The 17,112-nt window shown below is 48.4% G+C and overlaps 2 protein-coding genes across 5 annotated transcripts in view; one reads left to right on the top strand and one right to left on the bottom strand.

Annotated features, from left to right (window-relative positions):
• TG (thyroglobulin) overlaps positions 1-17,112 on the top strand; it is a 235,997-nt gene that overhangs the window by 144,331 nt on the left and 74,554 nt on the right. The window lies entirely within an intron of this gene.
• SLA (Src like adaptor) overlaps positions 1-17,112 on the bottom strand; it is a 65,783-nt gene that overhangs the window by 6,692 nt on the left and 41,979 nt on the right. For all 4 annotated transcript variants that reach the window (XM_027560795.1, XM_027560797.1, XM_027560796.1 and 1 more), the window contains 4 exons: positions 7,740-7,839; positions 6,811-6,897; positions 3,329-3,432; positions 500-631 (listed from right to left, as the gene is read on the bottom strand). In XM_027560795.1, coding sequence (XP_027416596.1) covers positions 500-631; positions 3,329-3,432; positions 6,811-6,897; positions 7,740-7,839 — 423 coding nt within the window. The remainder of the gene's footprint in view (positions 1-499; positions 632-3,328; positions 3,433-6,810; positions 6,898-7,739; positions 7,840-17,112) is intronic.

Genomic DNA, 17,112 nt, shown 5'->3' with positions numbered 1-17,112 from the left:
TGGCGTGCCAGGGGAGCAGAGAAAAAACAGGCCATTCGTCTTCTACCTCCGAGGGCTTCATCACAGAGCTGGCTTCCTGTGGGCCTTGGAGGTTGATGAGGACTTTGACATGCAGAAAGGGGGAAATGAAGGGCATTTCAGAGCCAAGCCCCAGAGGCCCAAGTGTGCGACCCACTTAAGGAAGTGCAGACCATCTGTGGTTTTGACTGTAGGGGCGTCCTGATTCATTTCTCTTACAGGCAGAGAGAGGGTGAAGTTGAGGTTGGCTGGGTTTTACTTACTTAGCATTCACATTCAGTCTGTTTTAGCCTGAAATTTGCAGTCTGAATTACCAAGAAAAGAGCATTTGAAGAAGCCAGGATGAACAAGAGAGCAAAGTAAATCAGCAGGCGGGTCTAGGGGAGCAGCCTGGACTGAGTGCCTGGAGTTGGGGTTGGGCGGGGGGAGGCAGTGAGCCAAGAGAGATGTCACGCGTCGGTCTTGATGGAGTGTTTCTTACCGGAATAGTGATTCACCAGGTCCTCCAGGCACTGGAAGGTGAGCCTCGGAGAAATGTAATACCAGTTGTTTGGCAGACGGAAGATTCGGTAATGCTTCACCTGCCGATGTCTCACTGAGAGGGAATAAAAACCTGCAGGGAGTGGAGGACAGCTCATCACCCCAGGGCCACCAGCTAAGGAGCCCACCACCGTGGAGGCAGACCTTCTCAGCCTTGTGATACGACCATGGAACCCAGACACTCTTGTGTTTTGAGCGACAACTGCTCGAGCCTCATCTGTTTGGATGTAGCTCACTCTTTAGAATCTCCGGGAATGTATTTGAGCAGTCCATTTGTATTAACCGTACTGCAATGCTCTTTTCTTTTTAAAATTTCTTTTCAAAAATATTCATGTATTTATTTTATCTGGCTGCACTGAGTCTCAGTTGTGGCTCATGGGATCTTTGATGCAGCATGCAGGATCTTTTTTTTTTTTTTTTTTTTTAAGTTGTAGCATGCAAACTCTTAAGTTGTGTTATGTGGGATCTAGTTCCCTGAGTAGGGATGGAACCCCGCCCATTGGGAGCATGGAGCAGAATGTTGGGTGAGTGTCTGCACCTCTCTTAGCCTCCATTTCCTCAAATGGAAAGTGAGAGAACTGGGCTTAGGTCATGTGGAAGGGTTCTTGGGCTTCCCTGGTGGCTCAGATGGTAAAGAATCTGCCTGCAGTGCATTAGATGTGGGTTCATTCCCTGGATTGGGAAGATCCCCTGGAGTAGGAAATAGCAACCCACTCCAGTATTCTTGCCTGGAAATTTCCATGGACAGAGAAGCCTGGTGGGATACAGTCCACGGGGTCGCAAAGAGTCGGACACGACTGAGTCTCACACATACACACACACACACACACACACACACACACACAGGGGTCCTTCTTGCTCTGTCTTCCAGGAGGGAAAAGACTCACAAGGCAGTGAGTGGGGAGGGACACTGCGTGTACTGAGTTTTGGCTTGCATATGCGGGGTCAGGGGCTGAGCTATTTCATAGCAACCTCTCTGTTGATTCTCAGAAAGACCCTGGGAGGTATTGTCCTCAGATACCATTACAGCTGGAGAAACTGAGACTCAGGGCAAGCAGTGCGATGGCTGGAGGCACGCAGCTCAGGAGTGGCCGCCCCGAGGCAAGTGGGACCTTCGTCCTCCTGGAGCAGGCCTCTCTAGTGGCCAGCATCCCTTGCTCTCCCAGGCCCGCCCTCTGCATCGGTTCAGTGTGCGTCTTCCGGTAGTGGCAACAGGACAGCAGCCGTTCAAGAGCTGCAGGTGGAAACTTACGAGAACTTTGCATGCCCGAGGGAGCAGAGCCTGCCGCCCCCACCCAGGCTGCCGCTCGGTCTGCTTTTAGATCAGCTCTGGCAGCTACACTTGGGGTCCTTCCACCCCCACCCCCTGACCCTGCCTGGGCCTGGGTCTCCTGCCTCAGGAGACCCCCTGGGACCCGCACAGGAAGTTTTGCCTCTGCTTTGCTTTTGCTCTCACCCTGCATATTTAGGTTTTTTAAGAAAAAAGGTTGGTCCTGGATTCTTCATTATATCACACAGAAGGTCCCTGCTTCCCCAGAGGAAAGCTGACGCTCATTTTACTGGAAGGTTCCATCCAGTACCAGGTACCTCTGGTGCTTAATAAGCGCATGGGAGATAGTCTCAGAAACCACATTGTCTGTTCTTTGATGGTGGGTGTACAAGAAACAGGCTGAGATCTTGGAGCTATTTTCTATATTCAAGAAGTTAATATTAATTCTCAGTTAGTCTGAGTAACCCCCAGCTATTAATGTTTGGCTTCTGTGTTTATGCATACTCTATTCCAGACTTCCCTTGTAGGGCTTCCCTTGTAGCTCAGCTGGTAAAGAATCTGCCTGTAATGTAGGAGACCCGGGTTTGATCCCTGGGTCGGGAAGATCCCCTGGAGGAGGAAATGGCAACCTACTCCAGTATTCTTGCCTGAAGAATCCCACGGACAGAGGAGCCTGGCAGGCTACAGTCCATGGGGTCGTAAGAGTTGAACACGACTTAGTGAACTAAACCACCACCACCTATTCCAGACACCTGCCAAACACGTTCCCATTGTTAATCCCATGCTATAGAGAAAGGAAAAGAGGCTTAGAGAGAGGAGGTGACTTCTTAGTGATTCATACAGGCCAAACTAGAGTTGGAGACTCTTATTTTGAACCACGGCAAAGCCCAGCTATTTCTTTTTCACTGAATTACTTAGTGCGTAGGATGTATGAAAATTACAGTGGTGAAGGCCATAGTGAATCTGCTCGTCCCAATCCTCTTAGCTGCCTGATTTCATTGTAGAGCACAGCAGGGACTAAGATTGAAGGTCCACTGTGTCGTGAGAGCACAACATATTATTACATTTGAATCACACCACAATCTCACAAGGAAGGGGTTTTCTCTCTGTTTCACAGATGAGAAAACTGAGGTCAGAGAAGTACACGACTTGCCCCAGTCACAGAGCTTTGCGGCCCATGTCCTGTCTGGCCTGGGCACTGCCCACGGGCATTTTCATCTTTTCTCAGCTGTTGGGAAATTCTGCAGTGGTAGTCTGCCAGGCCTGGCGTGGGTCAAAGCCTGAGCCAGTGCCCCACCAGCTCCCTGTGGCCTGGCTCTAGTGCCCCAGTTTCGGTGCTGGCCACACTGCCAGTATATGGGCTTCTGGGAGCTCACCGCATGGGTCGATTCGCGTGCATCGTGGGAGGGAGGGAACCTGAGCCGGGTGATGCATGAGTCAGCCCAGAGCAAAGCTTGTTTTCTGACCCCCGCATGGAAGGATGGGTTCAAGGCTGCTCACCTTTCTTGGTCTCACTCTCTCTGATCATGAACGAGCCGATCTTTGTGTCCGGCAGCTGCAGCAGCTCCTCAGCCTTGTCTCTGCCCAGCCCTTCAAACAGCCAACTGGGGACAAGAAAGACAGCCGTGAGTACCCTGAATGTACCCTCCCCATCAAAAGATAGGAGGGATGCAGAAATGATCCAGGTCCAGCTAACATAAAACCCGCTGTTGGGATTTAAAAAACAAACAAAAAAAAGATCAAGGCAATCAATGGCTCATTCATTCATTCTTTTAATCTTTCAAATAGTTCCTGAGTACCCACTGAAAGGCAGGTGTTACATTGAATAATGACACGGAGAGGCACACAGCATCTTTCTCATCCTGTTTCTCAAATGCCAGCTGCATGGTACCCAATTCCGTATTATATAAAAGCATCTTAAAACATGAAAAGGGACCTTTCTGGCAGTTTATTTAATGTCTATGTTCCTTGTACTCTGACTACTCAGTTCCTCCATCCACGGGGGCAGGGACCGTGCTTGTCGTTTGGAGTTTTGTCTTGCTCACCTGGGTGTCCAGGTTATTAAGCTTGGTATATAGCCATGAAAGAATGAGTCAACATGAGAAAGAAAGAAAATGAAAGAAATGGCGGTGCCTAATTTTACCACCTGACACCCCACCCTGCATACATTCTATTTCCTCCTGTTTTCTCCTTTTCAACACGTTTTTAAACTCAGTTGTCATTGTATGATGCATTTCCGTGCCTTTTTTTTTCACTTCACTGTTAAAAATAAAACGGTTATAATACTGTAGCCCAGCTTTCCAATGGAATGTTCACCTTCAGAGGAGAGCAGGCACTTTGAACATGCTTTAGAAAGCAGCTGGGGGCACAAAGGAATCTGTGTTCTGGGGTGAAGGGCCCTGACTGGTTTTGCAGAACCACAGTTAGCAGTTGGCTGCTGTGTATTTGGAAGCAATCATCCATTCCTTCTCAATTGATGCTGGGTTGCAGCGAACGGGCCCTGGCTTTTGATCACGTCTGGATGAGCGAGTGTTGTGGGAGTCTTAACACTCCACTGTTTCTCACCCTTTGATATTCCCCGTGGCATGAACGCAGGCCATTGGCAGGGCTGGCTGAGGCTTCCCGCCACGTGTGAGAAACCCGAAGACATAATGTCAGATACCACTTTACTTATGTGCTGGTCTCCAAGAGTGCTCTTGTTGGTAAGATCATGGTGATGCCATATGGGGCCAAATATTTCAACTGTTCCCTTAGTTCTCCGTGATGCGTGGCCTATTAGTTTGTTTTAGCGTAAGTGATAAACATTCATCATTTCAAGTCCTTTCATGAAATTCCACTTATAAAAATGAAGATAATAAAACAATGGCAATAACGACATCCATGCATGAATACTAATTATGGGCCCACACCGTGTCATGCACTTGACATCCAACCTTTGTATCAACCACCTAAGGTCAAGAGCATACTCTCTGTCTCACTGATGAGGATGCTGAGGGTCAGCGTGATTAAGTAATTTGTTGAAGTGACCCATCCGTGGAGTAGGAAATGGCAACCCACTCCAGTATGCTTGCCTGGGAAATCGCATGGACAGAGGAGCCTGGCAGTTGCAGCCCCTGGGGTCACAAAGAATTGAATTCGACTGAGCAACTGGGCACCCACATCACAGTGGGCACTGCTAAACTAGGCTGCATTTTTCCAATTCCGTGACCACCATGGTGCACCCCCTCTCTTCCTGCTCTGTGTTTGTACCTGTAATAATGGAAACTCTGTAGGGTCAGAATTACATCTTACTCGTCTGGGTTCTTCAGCCCCCGTCCCTACTCATGCCGGCATTGAGCACTGCCTCTTCACCATGAAGGTGCTGATGGCTGATGGCTGAGTGCATGGATGGATCAATGACACACAGCTGATCCGAGTTACATGACTCAGGTCTCTTTCAGGACATAACTCTCATAGCCACCACCACCCCTCCTCTGCTCAGCTTTGTCATCCTCAGCACAGGGACAACTCTTGATATTCATCATCAGAATCAGTAACGCTGAATGAAATGCACTGGGTTCCACGCTTCAAAAAACTTAGGCAGTTTGCTCTGCTTCCCCAAGTAAGCGGGTGGCTTATAGAGTCTTTCTCTGACTGTAAGGAAGTTATTTCTGGACCCCTCAAGTGAAAAGTGGAGTTCCTTTCTCCTGTCCTATATGCCAAGTTCTGGCCTTGGTAGCTGGACAGATGAGGAGACTGTGGTTTGTGGAGGCTGAGGAATTTTTTTCCAAGGCCCCACAGTGGAAGGCAGACTGAGCCACACCTGTCCTGGCTGGGGTGTGCTGGCCACCAGGGCCACCTGTTATGTCCCGTGGCCTCTTCTGTATGACTGCAGGGGAGAGAAACATCTTGCTTTCTCATCTGCATGCTTTATTATTTAAAGGGGCTCTTTTCTGCTTGACTTCTCCACTTGTCAAGGTGGGTGTGTAAGCATTTTTGGCAGCATGTTCTCCGTATGTTGGATATGATTTGATAAGAATGTGGCTGGTCTGTATTGAGTGGGTTTTTCCCAGGTGGTTCAGTGGTAGAGAATCCAGCCGATAATGCAGGAGACTCAGGAGACATGAGTTTGATCCCTGGGTTGGGAAGATCCCCTGGAGGAGAAAATGGCAACCCACTCCAGTATTCTTGCCTGGAGAATCCCATGGAGGGAGAAACCTGGTGGGCTACCATTCATAGGCTCATTAAGAGTTGGACATGACTGAGCACCCATGCACCCACAGTATGTGCTGAGTAACTGGTGGTAACACCACGCCCAGTTCCAAGAATCTGTGTGTTATCCTCTCTCATTCTCCTAACAGCCCCAGACTCTGGTCTCATTACTATAGATCATTATTCCTATCATTCTATACTACAATCTCAACTTAATGAGTGGGGATACGAAGCTGATACTTGCCTACTCTCATACAGCCACTAAGTGACAGTCTCTGGATTTGTGCTTCAGATTGGCTGACTTTCGTCTGCTGCCTCTTGTGATCACAGTTCCTGAATCCTTATTGCTATAGCAACATCACATTATACCTGCGAGGTCCGTTATTCATCTTCCTAATGGAGAATTGAGTCTCAGAGAGAGAAAGGGTTAACCCAAGGACACTTCTGTCCTTAGAGACTGAGCTAAGATTAGAAGTGACCCTACTGAACTAACACCTTCCTTTCCTGTGTGCCCTGCTGGGATCTCTCTATGCACTCTCATAGAAATGAAATTTAGTCACTCAGTCATATCCAACTTTTTGTAACCCCACCAGGCTCCTCTGTTCATGAAATTCACCAGGCAAGAATACTGGAGTGGGTAGCCTTTCCCTTCTCCAGGGGATCTTCCCAACCCAGGGACTGAACCCAGGTCTCCTGCATGGCAGGCAGATTCTATACTGTTTGAGCCACAGGGAAGCCCACACTCTCATAGAGATCGTGCTTTATTGATGCTATTTTAGAAATGTACTCACCCATGGTAAACTCTGGCCACGCATATTCCAGGAATGTAACTTTCTCGACCGGTGCTAAGAGAGATGGCTTTCCACCAGCCCCCTTCACTAGAAGGATAAGAACAAATAGAAAAGAGTGACTGGGGAAGTGGTGAGTGACTTAATGAATGAACAGAATAACCAGATTTAATCCCAGGTGTGTTGGGCTGTTCCTTTTGTAAGGTCTGTCCTTGACCACATTAACTAGACTTTTCTTCCTACGAAAATTTAGTTTTTGAGCATATCCCCCCATTTTGATCTAAACAGAAAGTCTTCCCATGTGCTGGCAATAGCCACCTTTCAGGGATCAGCAGCTGATGTTTCTAGCTTATCTTCCATGGTTGGAGGCTTTTTAAAAAATAAATGTTTACTCTGCTGAATTAGACCCTGAGATGTAACCAAGTTTCACATGTCTACATCAGTGAGGATCTAAATAAAAGGGGCTCAGAGCCCCTATGTCTTCTACAGCCTTTTTCAAATCTAAAAGAGACAACAGGTCAGAAGGCAATACTTTTCTGTTTATCATCAGAAGTTGTTCCTTTTTTTTTTTCCCCCCCCAGATTCCTGAGTCCTCTTCCTGAGTCTGCATTAATGTATAACCTCAACCTTGCCCTTGTTGGGGGGAGATGAGGCCAACATAAGAAATAGAAGCTGGATCGTAAAGGGTCTCAAAAGCCAAGTTAAGAAATTTCAGTTTTATCCATTGGGCAACTGGGAGCCAGGGAAAGTTTTAGAGCACCAGCAGCAGTCAGGAGGATTAAGCCTGGAGGCCCGCTGTTTGGGCCAACGTTCTCAGCTCACAACAGGACCAGGGCCCATGGGGAACTGGACAACCATAGAGAAAATCTAACAACTCCCACCAGCGTCGAGTTCTTCGGGGGCATCATAGAAGTTTTGGAAAGCTCACTCACTCAGAAATCACGCGCAGTTTCTCCCCACGGCGAAATATTGGGGGGCTGATGTCAGGAGACGGGTAGTCGCTCAGCACAGCCAGAAAGTCACTGTCTAGTTCTGGGGAAACAAAACCAAGGTGGGGGCAGAGGTGAGACCTTCCTGGGGACTTCGCAGCAAAAGGCAGCTGATTGTTTTGAAATAGCAATTTTCAGTTGGTCCTCCTCTCTTCAGGAATGGTGAGTCAGGTGACCTACTCTCCTGCTCATTCTTGCCCTGACCTGGACATTTTCCTCTGGGAAATGGGGATGCGGAGGTCTTTGAGCTGAGGTTACAAGGTCTGACTCCAGGGTGTTCCCTGCTGTCTACTGATCCATATACTCCTGGGCAAGTCCTGGAATGCCTAGTAGCCTCCATTTTCCCATCTTTAAAATGGGGCTAATAACTCCTCTTTCCAGGATTTTTGTGAGATAAGATGAAAGTATATAGCAAGACCTATGAATGATGAGATGCTGTGAAAACATCCTGTCTTATTACCATGGCTTCAGGTACCCTCCTTGGGGCTTGCGAGTTCCACATCTGCAACTTATTGAGGTGGGGTGTCAGGGTTAGGCCCCATGAGTTCTGGGGACCCACCAGGACCAAGAGGTTATTAACTCTGAAACTCAACAAATCCCTTCTTCCCCATAGAATGTCAGGTGCCAAGTCAGAAATCGACTTAACAGGGACCTTTGCTGGTGGGGAGGTAGGAAAAAAATGAAGTACTCATCATACATATGTTGAAAGTAATTCTGGTGCAGTTTTGAAAAGGAAAGCATGCTCTTTGGTTCATTCTGGCTGAGGTTAGTACGGCTTACTGTAGACTAAAGAGAGACTGACAGCACGTGTGTTTGCTTTTTGTCACTAAGCAAAGCCTTGTTTCACAGCCTTAGTGATTTGCCATAATTCAGGTGTCTTAGCTATAGGGTAATATCAGGGTACATTTTTGGGGAAAAAGCATATCCTACAGACTGGAAGACTCTGATGCTGGGAAAGATTGAGGGCAGGAGGAGAAGCAGGCAGCAGAGGATGGGATGGTTGCATGGCATCCCCGACCCAGTGGACATGAGTTTGAGCAAACTCCGGGAGACAGTAAAGGACAGGGAAGCCTGGCGTGCTGCAGTCCATGGGGTCGCAAAGAGTCAGACATGATTCAGTGACTGAACAATAACAACAGCAAATTGGCAAAGACAGTTATTGTTTGCTGTGATGTCGCATTTATTAGTCTGCTTGCTGGCTGGGCATCTGAACTCAAAAGTCTAGGTAACATGCTATTTATTCATTCATTCATTCATTCACCAATTATTTATTGAGCCACTACTGTGGGCCAAGCATAGTGAACAAAGCAAGCCAAGTCTCCCTGCTGACATGGAGCTCATATTCTAGAGAATACAACAGTCATGGAAGGAGGGGTCATTCCCTGCCTCGTTCACCCCAGGCAGGCTTGGGGACCACCTTCTAGGATCTAGAGGTCCTCATGCTGGAACCTCTAGCCCCTGTCCCTTACAGCCCATCTGTCCTGTAGTCTCCAACTCACATAGTCCCCATCAGACTAAGTTGAAAGAGAGCTTAAGTACAAGGATGAGTAAGAATAAATGAGAAATGAGTGATGGCCGTGGAATAGTGTCCTCAGATGGACTGTTCACTTGGGGAAGCTGAGTCATACACAACACACCCTGTAAGAGCAAGCATCCCTGTGTGTGAGATGGAAACCAAAAGTGACTCATGGTGGCCGTGGTCACTGGAGTGGGGGAGGGCTCATGAGAAGGCTGACCTGTGAGGTCTCTGACCCTCCCTGCACCTGTGGGGAGTCCTCTGTCACACTCTGCTTTGCTGAATCAAGAAAGAGCTCTTCCCTTGTGCAGCCCAGACCCGGTTCAGTAATTCGGGGCAGTGCTACAGTTGGACTTCATGCCCAAAGTCCCGAGTTCTAACAAGGGGTAGAGCCAGACTCGGTGGGCCATGAAACCCCTGCAGATCTGGAGGTCCTCTTTAAGAAAAAGGGCACGAAATTGCAGGTAGAATGTTAGGTAGGGGGCTGAGGAAGGCATCGTGCCAGGAAGCCAGGCCCGGTGCATAAGGTTTGTCCAGATGCTGGTAAATCGTCCTGGTTTTGAGGCTGATTCGCAGCTCTGAGTGTGGTCACATTTTCCCCTCCAGGATGTGGGTTACTCTGGAAAATGAGGGGTTGGAAAATGCCTTCATGACGGAAATCTGTTCCTCTTAGATTGACAGCCGCCAACTATGGAAGGACCACTTAGTAATAGGGTCTCCACTGCCTGCGATGCTCTGAGATGGGCTGTTGTGTTTTTCCCAGCTGGCCAGATTACCCATCCGAAGAGCCAGTCAACAGGCTGTTCCCTCCACCTGGACCACACTCTGCTCTCCCCTCTCTCATCCCCGCCACCTCTGTCGACTCAGAGGTCACCTGCTGCTCAGGAGCCCAGCCTTCCTGGGGTCCTGCTTCTCCGGCTCTGGGCTTTGCCTTTGAGGCAGTGAGCTGGGGTTGTATGTGCTGTATGTGTGACCATCAGGGAATGGCCATGAACTCCAGGAGGAGCAGTCTTGTGGACCCAGCCTGGGATCCTCAAGGCAGGTTTATCAAACGAACACGTGAGGAGGTCCTGACGCTACGAGGCCTTGAAAACTGCCGTCGTGCTGAGCTTTTTAAAGCGTCCTAGAGAAGGGAGCCTGATTTGTGGCAAGCAGGATGGTCGGGGGTGGGGGTGGGGTGCCGCAACCAGACCGTTTTGAAAAACAAGCGTGAAAATGAGATGCGCAGCTTTGCTATCTGTGACAGCAATGGAACCTGGAAACAAGCTGTATGTCTACAAGAGGAGCCGGGGCTTTGATCTCTGATTCAAGATTAAGGCTGTGGAACAGAGCAACCGTCTTTTCTTAATGCTAAAAACAGAAACAAAAACAAAATCCCTTTACAAAAAAATTGTTTCAAGGAGGGGAAAACAGGCTTCAGGGGCTGGAGGGTTTCAATTTCACAATAACAGAGTTGAGTGTCCTGTGGAATTTCCGTAGTAATGATGTTTTTCGATAGCTATGACACTTAAACATCACTGAGAAACTTTGAGTTCGAGCTCTGGCTTCAAGGTTATGGCCCTTGCTTGGTCTTTTGCGAGGGGTTTTAGGTCCACCCCATCACCTTATTTCCCCAGCGCTGGAAAAACAGAAGGCAAAGTCAGAGGGAGATAGAGTTTGGTTTGTACTTTTGTGGGAAGGGCAGCCTTTTTAAGTAAGGTCTGGGGCTAGAATCACACCTAAGTCTCCATGAACTTTGGTCCCTATGGTGAAATTAATGCAAAATAGGAAACTTAAGTTTGCTCATAAAGCGCAAACAGGATTATGGACTTCTGTAGTCCCTAGCTTTGTGGAGAGCAGAGAGTTTGAATTAAGTCAGATAAATGAAGGATACAGGGAAGAGTTGCTCAGAGGAAGCAGACAGGATTATTGCAGACTCAAGATAAGGAACCGAATTAAGTGATGAGATGCATGCTGGGCAGACAAAGGAGAAATCCAGGGAGAGCTTTCAGAAGAGAGGACTGGCTTTGAAATCAATCAGACCGGGCTTAAATTCCACCTCCTCTGCATAATTGCTCTGTGAGTTGGGGAGAGATTTATTTTTAACTCATCTGAGCTTGATTTCTTCATGTATTAAAATGGGAACTACTACACTGGAACTCTCGGATCGGGTTAGGATTCATGAGGAAGTATATGAAAAGAGCCTGCCTCAGTCAGTGGTAGCTGGTATCGTGTTTATGGCAGGGGGTGAGGTTATCATTCTGTTGTGATCCCAGGCCAGTCTCAGCTAGTAGTGTTCTGAATTTTGCAAAACCTCAAGTCCCGTAAATTTAAAAATATTCTTATCTTCTAAAAATAAACGCCATTTGGTGAGAACAGAAGATGCAGTTCAAGAGACCAAATATTTGCTGATAGCTGAACGCAAAAATGAGTCAGATTAAACACACTGTACAAAACTGTAAAATAGGAAATGAATCCAAAAGCGGAAGGAGACCGAGGCAGAACTTACTAGACACAAATATTACTTGGTCACAAGAGGACAGGCCCTTTTTTTGCATTATTATTCCTTAGAGTAGCATTATCATTCATGTTTTTGTTTGGTTTTCAATTGTATAAACAAGTACAATTTATGGATGTGTAGGTTTAGTAAATCCTAACCACAAGGCTAAATTTACAATATTAATAGTCTTGGAGACATAACTAGTTACTATAAAGAGTATCTGTGCTTTTTTGCATTTCAATACAAACTAATTTTGTACTATATGAATTTCAGTGGCCTTAGCCATTGAGAGAAATCCATGTTAATTAGCTGCATAGGAAAATTACAGTCCAAGTGCAAAAAAAGTTTTAGTTTATTTGGCTGCATTTGGTCTTGGTTGCAGTATGAAGAATCTTTTAATTGTGGCATGTGGGGTCAGTCTAGTTCACTGACCAGGGATCAAACCCAGGGCCCTGCATTGAGATCCCTGAGTCTTTGCCACCGGACCACTAGGTAAGGCCTGTCACTTCTTTTAAAGTGCAGAAAGCCTTTAGTAGATCCCATGTATAACTATCTTGCAAAAGCAGGCATTCTTTACTTTCTTGGCTCCAATACAACACGATAAATATATGGAACATATATTCTTATTTGGGCTTCCCTGATAGCTCAGTTGGTAAAGAATCCGCCTGCAATGCGGGAGACCCACCCCAGTTCGATTCCTGGGTCGGGAAGATCCCCTGGAGAAGGGATAGGCTACCCACTCCACTATTCTTGGGCTTCCCTGGTGGCTCAGCTGATAAAGAATCTGCCTGCAATGCAGAAGACCTGGGTTCAATCCCTGGGTTGGGAAGATTCCCCTGGAGAAAGGAAAGGCTACCCACTGCAATATTCTGGCCTGGAGAATCACATGGACTGTATAGTCCATGGGGTCGCAAGGCGTCGGACACGACTGAGCGACTTTCACTTTCATCTTCTGATTTAAAAGGTGAAGAAAACAAGGCTGGAGGAGTTTCAGAAACATGTTCAAGGGAGAGCATGGGGGTTGCCAGGCTCATGGTGAGGTCACGAAGCTGCTTTGCTCCTTTTGGGACTTAGTTACCAAGTTCTGCCCAGTTGACCTTTGACTCATGATGAACTTGGACAAAAGCTGATTTAACTGTGGCTTCAGAATTGACACAAAGCTACTCAGTGCAGATGGCGGGACAGGAGTTAACCAACTTAGTGAGCTCAGCTTCTTGTTTTGCATTCCCTTGAGTCATGTTCAAACTCATGGCCTTCGGAGGAGTCAATGAAGGTCTTACTTTTAGTTGTCTTTCACAGGAAATACCCCTGGCCCCAACACACACCTAAATAAGGAGACAGGCTGGGCAGAGCGGCCTGATAGCAGGTATGCCGAGTTCTCTTGGTCATCACGGGATACTTGTGCCTGTGGATCCTTTGTAACGGGCTGGAAAGTGGGACCCGATGGCTCAGAGACGTTTTGACTTCTCTGTCGATTAGATGGGCAAGTGTGGGACTGAGCAGACTCTGAGGCTCTCGGATGGGACATCAAGGTGGAGAGTCTTGCCAAAAAAACACAACCAGCAGGTTGAGGGCCTAGTTTCAGAACCAGGTAACCTAACAGCAGCGGTCACAGACTCTTGACTGCCCACTCTCCTGGTCACAGCTGAGCACCACCTACGCTGCGTGCTTGCTGAGTCACTGCAGTCGTGTCCAAGTCTGGGGACCCCATGGACTGCAGCCCGCCAGGCTCCTCTGTCCATGGGGATTCTCCAGGCAACAGTACTGGAGTGGGTTGCCATGCCCCCCTCCAGGGGATCTTCCCAACCCAGAGACTGAACCTGGGTCTCCTGCATTGCAGGCAGACCCTTTACCATCTGAGCCACCAGGGAACTCCTTGTATGCTGGAACACTAACCCTCTGAGCCTAGTGTTTTTTTTTTTTTTTTAATGTTAATTTACTTAAAAAAATCTTTAATCCCATTCTAAGCAATGTGAAGTCAGGATTGATGGGTTGGTCATAATTTACATGGTATCCATGAAATGTACAAATAATACACGTTCAGTGTAAAAGTTGAATGATGTTCGTCCTAAAGCCATCGTATCTACCGGCAGTGGAGTCAGTGAGACCGGGTGGGAAATGTGCCTCTAGTCAGAGATCTGGCATGCGTTTCTGTCTGTCTTTCACAAGGCCACTTGAGTGTCTGTGTCATTTGATCTGGTGACCACACTGTCCCTCATCCTAGGGAACACCTGTCCTTTTAGTAAGTCCATCCCCTCCAGGCATATAATGTCAGGGTGGTGGGGGAACTCTAGACTCAGGCCACTGGCTTCCCAAATCCCAGCTGTATGGCCTAGGGCAAGCAACTGAACCATCTCATCCCTCAGTTTCCTCAGCTGCCAAGTGGAGATGCTAATAGGGATGAACCTTAGCTCTAGGTGAGAATCCAGAGTTGATGTGTCTAAAGCATGTGGCCTCATGACTGATGCATATAAGCACCAAGTAACTTGAATTTCCCCTTTTTACAAACAAGGACAGAGAGACACGAGGGAGACAGGCTGGCTTCTCCTCTCTTGCTCCTTGCATGCTGGTGCAGCATCAGGTCTGTGGTCTGCAAGCTTTAGGCAGCTTAAGAGGCACCAGGAGGTTTGCAAGAAATCAGGCATGCTGTCCCCTCCCACCATCCCTGGATTCTGATGAGCAGGTCTAGAGTGGGGCCCCAAAATGTGAATTTTTAAAGTTATTTATTTATTTGGCTGTGTCTGGTTTTCGCTGTGACATGTGAACGGTTAGTTGGGGCACGTGGGAACTAGTGCCCTGACCAGGGATTGAACCTGGGTCCCCTACATTGGGAGGATGGAGTCTTAGCTACTGGACCACCAGGAAAGCCCGGAATCTGCATTTGTGATGGTTACCCAGAGGATCGAGGCAGGTGGTCTGAGCACCACTCACTGAGAAGTAGTCCCCTGCCTCTGAGACCGCCTGCCCCTTCTTCCTCCCCAGAGCCCCACCCGCCCCTCTTTCCACCCACCTGGGCAGCACTCCTGATGCTATGTAAATGCACAGTTTAGCATTCTTTCCACCTTGCAGAGACTGTCTGGGTTTGTGTTACCACCTCTGCCAGTGAGATCTCACTTTAGGTCAGGGCAGTAAGAAAGTTAGAAACAGGGAGGGGAAAAAGATCACAGCAAGGTAACTGAATTCTCTTGTTAGGGTGGAAATATGCCATTTCCTAGCTCTCTGGGAATTCCCTGGGTCTTACTTAACTTTGTTCCACCTGCCTCTGGCCCCAAACTGAAGTCTGAACCATGCATAGAATTTGCAGAGAAAATGAGCTCGTTGGGATGCTTTGGGAACAAGTCACGGAATCCCCACTTTAAAACTTTTTCCTGGGCGGGGGGTAGGGCAGGGGGGAATGCCGTTTAGACACAGCCTAGTCCCTTGGACTGCAAGGAGATCCAACCAGTCCATCCTAAAGGAGATCAGTCCTGGGTGTTCACTGGAAGGACTGATGCTAAAGCTGAAACTCCAATACTTTGGCTACCTCATGCAAAGAGCTGACTCATTGGAAAAGACCCTGATGCTGGGAGGGATTGGGGGCAGGAGGAGAAGGGGACAACAGAGGATGAGATGGCTGGATGGCATCACTGACTCGATGAACATGAGTTTGGGTAAACTCTGGGAGTTGGTGATGGACAGGGAGGCCTGGAGTGCTGCGATTCATGGGGTCACAAAGAGTTGGACATAACTAAGCGACTGAACTGAACTGAGTGCCATCAGATAACCTTAAATAGAGTTTTATAAAGGAGTGCTTCCACCCACATGTATCAGGTAGCTGCTTTGTGCTCTCATCGCTGTTGGGGAAGAATTACTCTGATCTCCATTGACAGCCTGCCCGTGGGAGGCTGAGTGACTTCCCTGTGGTCAGGCAGCCCCCGCAGGACAATACCAGAAGCCCAACAAGGTCATCTGCCTCTGAGACCTGTCCTATTTCTAGCAAGCCCTGCTGTCTCTCTGGGTTTTATGATATTTGTCTCTGGGAACTAATCAGGAATAGTCTGGCAAGCTTAGTTGAGGAGAAAACAGATGGGCAAATCCATATTCCCAGGCATTCACATTCCTGCTCAGAACACCTGTTTGTCTAGAAGTCCACATTGTTGACCTCTTGCTCATCCATATATGGAGCCTGGGGCTGTGGGGCTTTTGAAGTCAGTGGAAGCACTGTCAGTTGGCCTAAAGAATCTGCTCCCGGGAGACCTCCTGGGTCCTTGAGACCAATAAAATGAGTAAGCAGGAGTGTTGGCTGAAAAGTGCTTGTTCCATGCAAACCCACCTTCTTTACATCATTTGAATCGAGACTTATTCACTTAGCATCGACCGTACCACCTCATCCCTTATTCAAGTAGGTGTTAGAGGAAAGAGGAAATCAAGTTAGGACTGATCACAAAGGAAACTTTTCAGGGGTGGGGGATGGAAAAGCCACCGGCTGCCAGCACTTGATGTGGTTGCCTGGATAGCAAACCGGGTACCACCTGGGGAATTCTCGGAACCAGGGGGCAGAGGGTCGGGGAGACCCCTGGCCCGCTTCTCTAGAGGCACCCTCCCACCCACACAGTGGAAAAAGAGAAACTTATTTCATGACGATTTGCATTGAGAAAATAAAGGCAAATGGGCGAGTCCTTGGAGGCCTGTGTTTTCATGGAGTTCGCTCAAGCATGCCGCCCCCGCCGCCCCCGCCACCCCCGTGGGAGAAGCGACCTCACAAGATGGGCTCCTGGGTGGTGCCTCCCACAGGCAGCCGGGGCCCCAGGCCTGGCAGCCTCGCTTTTCTAGAAGTGGCCACGGTCAGAGCAGGAGACTGATGTGAGCTGGTTGGGAGAAGGTGGGAGAGGAGCTCAGGCGCAGCCATTCTGCACAACTGCACACAGCTCGGAACTTTGCCCGGGGTGCACATGCTCCCGCCCCTAATCACGTGGCTCCGCCTCCTCTGTCTGGGGGACCATCTCAGTGTCTTCCCACCTAGGTCTGGGGAGGGGTGTTGCGGAGCTGGACAGGAGCGTCACTAGAATTGCCCTGCATCTGATTTGAACAAGGATGGAACAGGAGGGTCTCTGCGCAGTCACCTGGGGGCATCTGAGGAGTCATGGGACCGTGGATACAGAATATCTCCATTTGGGAAGAAATGAGAAGGTGGCTCTTTTTTCAAGGGGTTGCAGACGTCATGGAGTAAGCTGCAGGTGGGGACACAGGGCTTGGTCTGGCTTTGTCCCTGCTCGTCTGGAGCTGTGCTTAGCAGACATTGTACTGGGCATCTGTGCATGTGAACTTGGCCCAGTTCAGTG

The sequence above is a fragment of the Bos indicus x Bos taurus genome, chromosome 14, assembly GCF_003369695.1.
Source record: "Bos indicus x Bos taurus breed Angus x Brahman F1 hybrid chromosome 14, Bos_hybrid_MaternalHap_v2.0, whole genome shotgun sequence".
Lineage (NCBI taxonomy): Eukaryota > Metazoa > Chordata > Mammalia > Artiodactyla > Bovidae > Bos > Bos indicus x Bos taurus.
The sequence above is the reverse complement of the archived record's forward strand: the minus strand, read 5'-3'. Positions and strand labels throughout refer to the sequence as shown.